Source organism: Sphaeroforma arctica (assembly GCF_001186125.1).
Source record: "Sphaeroforma arctica JP610 unplaced genomic scaffold supercont1.4731, whole genome shotgun sequence".
In the NCBI taxonomy this organism is placed as follows: Eukaryota; class Ichthyosporea; order Ichthyophonida; genus Sphaeroforma; species Sphaeroforma arctica.
In genome coordinates, this window is record NW_014035827.1 from 1 (window position 1) to 2,301 (window position 2,301).

General features: G+C 40.6%; 1 protein-coding gene across 1 annotated transcript; it reads left to right on the plus strand.

Annotated features, from left to right (window-relative positions):
- Positions 1-120: 120 nt before the first annotated feature.
- SARC_14521 (hypothetical protein) lies at positions 121-2,212 on the plus strand (the record flags this gene model as incomplete). Its single annotated transcript, XM_014291344.1, has 3 exons — positions 121-355; positions 1,062-1,259; positions 2,016-2,212. Coding segments are annotated over exons 1-3 (491 nt in total), but the record flags the coding sequence as incomplete, so codon positions are not given.
- Positions 2,213-2,301: the final 89 nt, after the last annotated feature.

Genomic DNA, 2,301 nt, shown 5'->3' on the forward strand with positions numbered 1-2,301 from the left:
CGGTATATTCACTCCATACACCCGTACTCCCTATATTCACTCCACACACCCGTACTCCCTATATTCACTCCACACACCCATACTCCTTATATTCACTCCACACACCCGTACTCCCTATATTCACTCCACACACCCGTAGGTATGGGCTCGGGTGCTGGAGGACTCCAACTACACTCAGCGCAAGGCAGAGGTTGAGACCTTTAACAAACACAACCGCTGGCGTAAGAGGGGGCTGGCCATAGTACCAGCCAAGTACGGCATGACGGATGCCGGTGTAGGCACGGCGACTAAGCTGGATGTTATGTGTGAGGATGGTACTGTGCAGGTGTCAACGGGTGGGACAGAGATGGGGCAGGTGTGTGTAGTTGTATATATGTATGTGTATGTGTATATGTATATGTCTATATATATTTATATGTATATGAATATGTATATGTATATGTATATGTATATGTATATATGTATATATATATGTATATGTATATGTATATGTCTATATATATATATGTCAATGTATATGTATATGACCATATATATGTAAATGTATATGATATGTATATGTATATGTATAGTATGTGTATATGTATATGTATATGTATATGTATATGTTTATTCATACATACACACACACACATACACACAAACACACACACACATATATATATATATATATATATATATATATATATGTATGTATGTATGTATGTATGTATGTATGTATGTTTACCTATATATATATATATCTATCGTCCCGCACGGACATCCCATGGCACAATTGCGAGTCAAAATCTTCAATAATATACATACATGCATGCACAATCTCTTAGTCCACGAGTAAATATCGCTCAAAGTACGGGAGCACAGAAATTCAGTCGCACCCTTACCAGCCTTAAGTATATATCGCCTCTTTACTTGATCATAGCTTCCTTTCCGTACACACTTACCCAGACCTCATATATCCAACCCCCAAAACCCTACAGCCCTAAAACCCTACACCACACAAACCTTGCAAACCCAGTTCTCAACTTGTCACTGAATAAACCACATCGCTCCCTCCGCAGGGTCTGTATACAAAAGTGGCGCAGGCGGTTGCCTCTAAGCTGCCGTTGAAGGTATCGGATGTTATCGTCACAGACTCAGAGACCAGCCGAGTGCCCAATAGTGCCATGACCGGGGGGTCGGCATCGTCGGAGTGTTGTGTAGCCTCTGCGCTCAACGCCTGTGACACACTCTTGGACAATCTGGCACCCTATCTCAAGGTACAGGTATCAATCAGAAGCTATATATAGACATATGCATGATGAAGGTATTAGTCAGAAGCTATATATAGACACGTGGATGGTGAAGGTATCAGTCAGAATATATATATATAGACACGTGGATGGTGAAGGTATCAGTCAGAATCTATATATAGACATGTGCATGGTGAAGGTATCAGTCAGAATCTATATATATAGACATGTGGATGGTGAATGTATCAGTCAGAAGCAATATATAGACACGTGGATGGTGAAGGTATCAGTCAGAAGCTATATATAGACACGTGGATAGTGAAGGTGTCAGACAGAATTTATATATAGAAAAGAAGGTAACGTCATCGAACAGGATCTTTTTCTAAAAACATATATGGTATAGGTATCTGACAGAATCAATTTATAGAAACAGGAATGGTAAAGCCATCGAACAGAATCTGTTTTTAAAGACTAAAGATCTATATGGTATAGGTATCTGCCATAATCTATTTATAGTCACAGGAATGGTTAAAGTATCGTCACACATCCGTGTCCTTGATAATCTCATCTCTGTCGGCCAGGATAACATTATATTAGAAATGGTGCACATTCCGAAGGTCTTCATTCCATGTACATACTTGTGTATCTAAAAGTCTATTCACCCATTCATATCAAGTACTTATCCCAATCTACCTCCTTTTCTTCCCATACATTTATATCAAGTACTTATCCAAGTACTTATCCTAGTCTTTGTCCATCTCTTCCCCATGCCCTCTCATCCAGGATAACACTGTGCCTTGGACCGACGCCGTAGCCGCAGCCAATGCGGCGGGTGTGAATATGTCTGTGACTGAGTTCATGCAGAAGCCTGCGTTACCTGCACCACAGATGTTCAACTACTACGTATACTGTGCGGGCGTGTGTGAGGTGGAGCTGGATGTTCTCACCGGCGAGACGGAGATACGCCGAGTGGATATTGCGTATGATGGCGGCCAGGTATTTGCATCGCATGGAATAAGGGAAATACATATGCATATACATATACATATACAAATACATATACATAAAT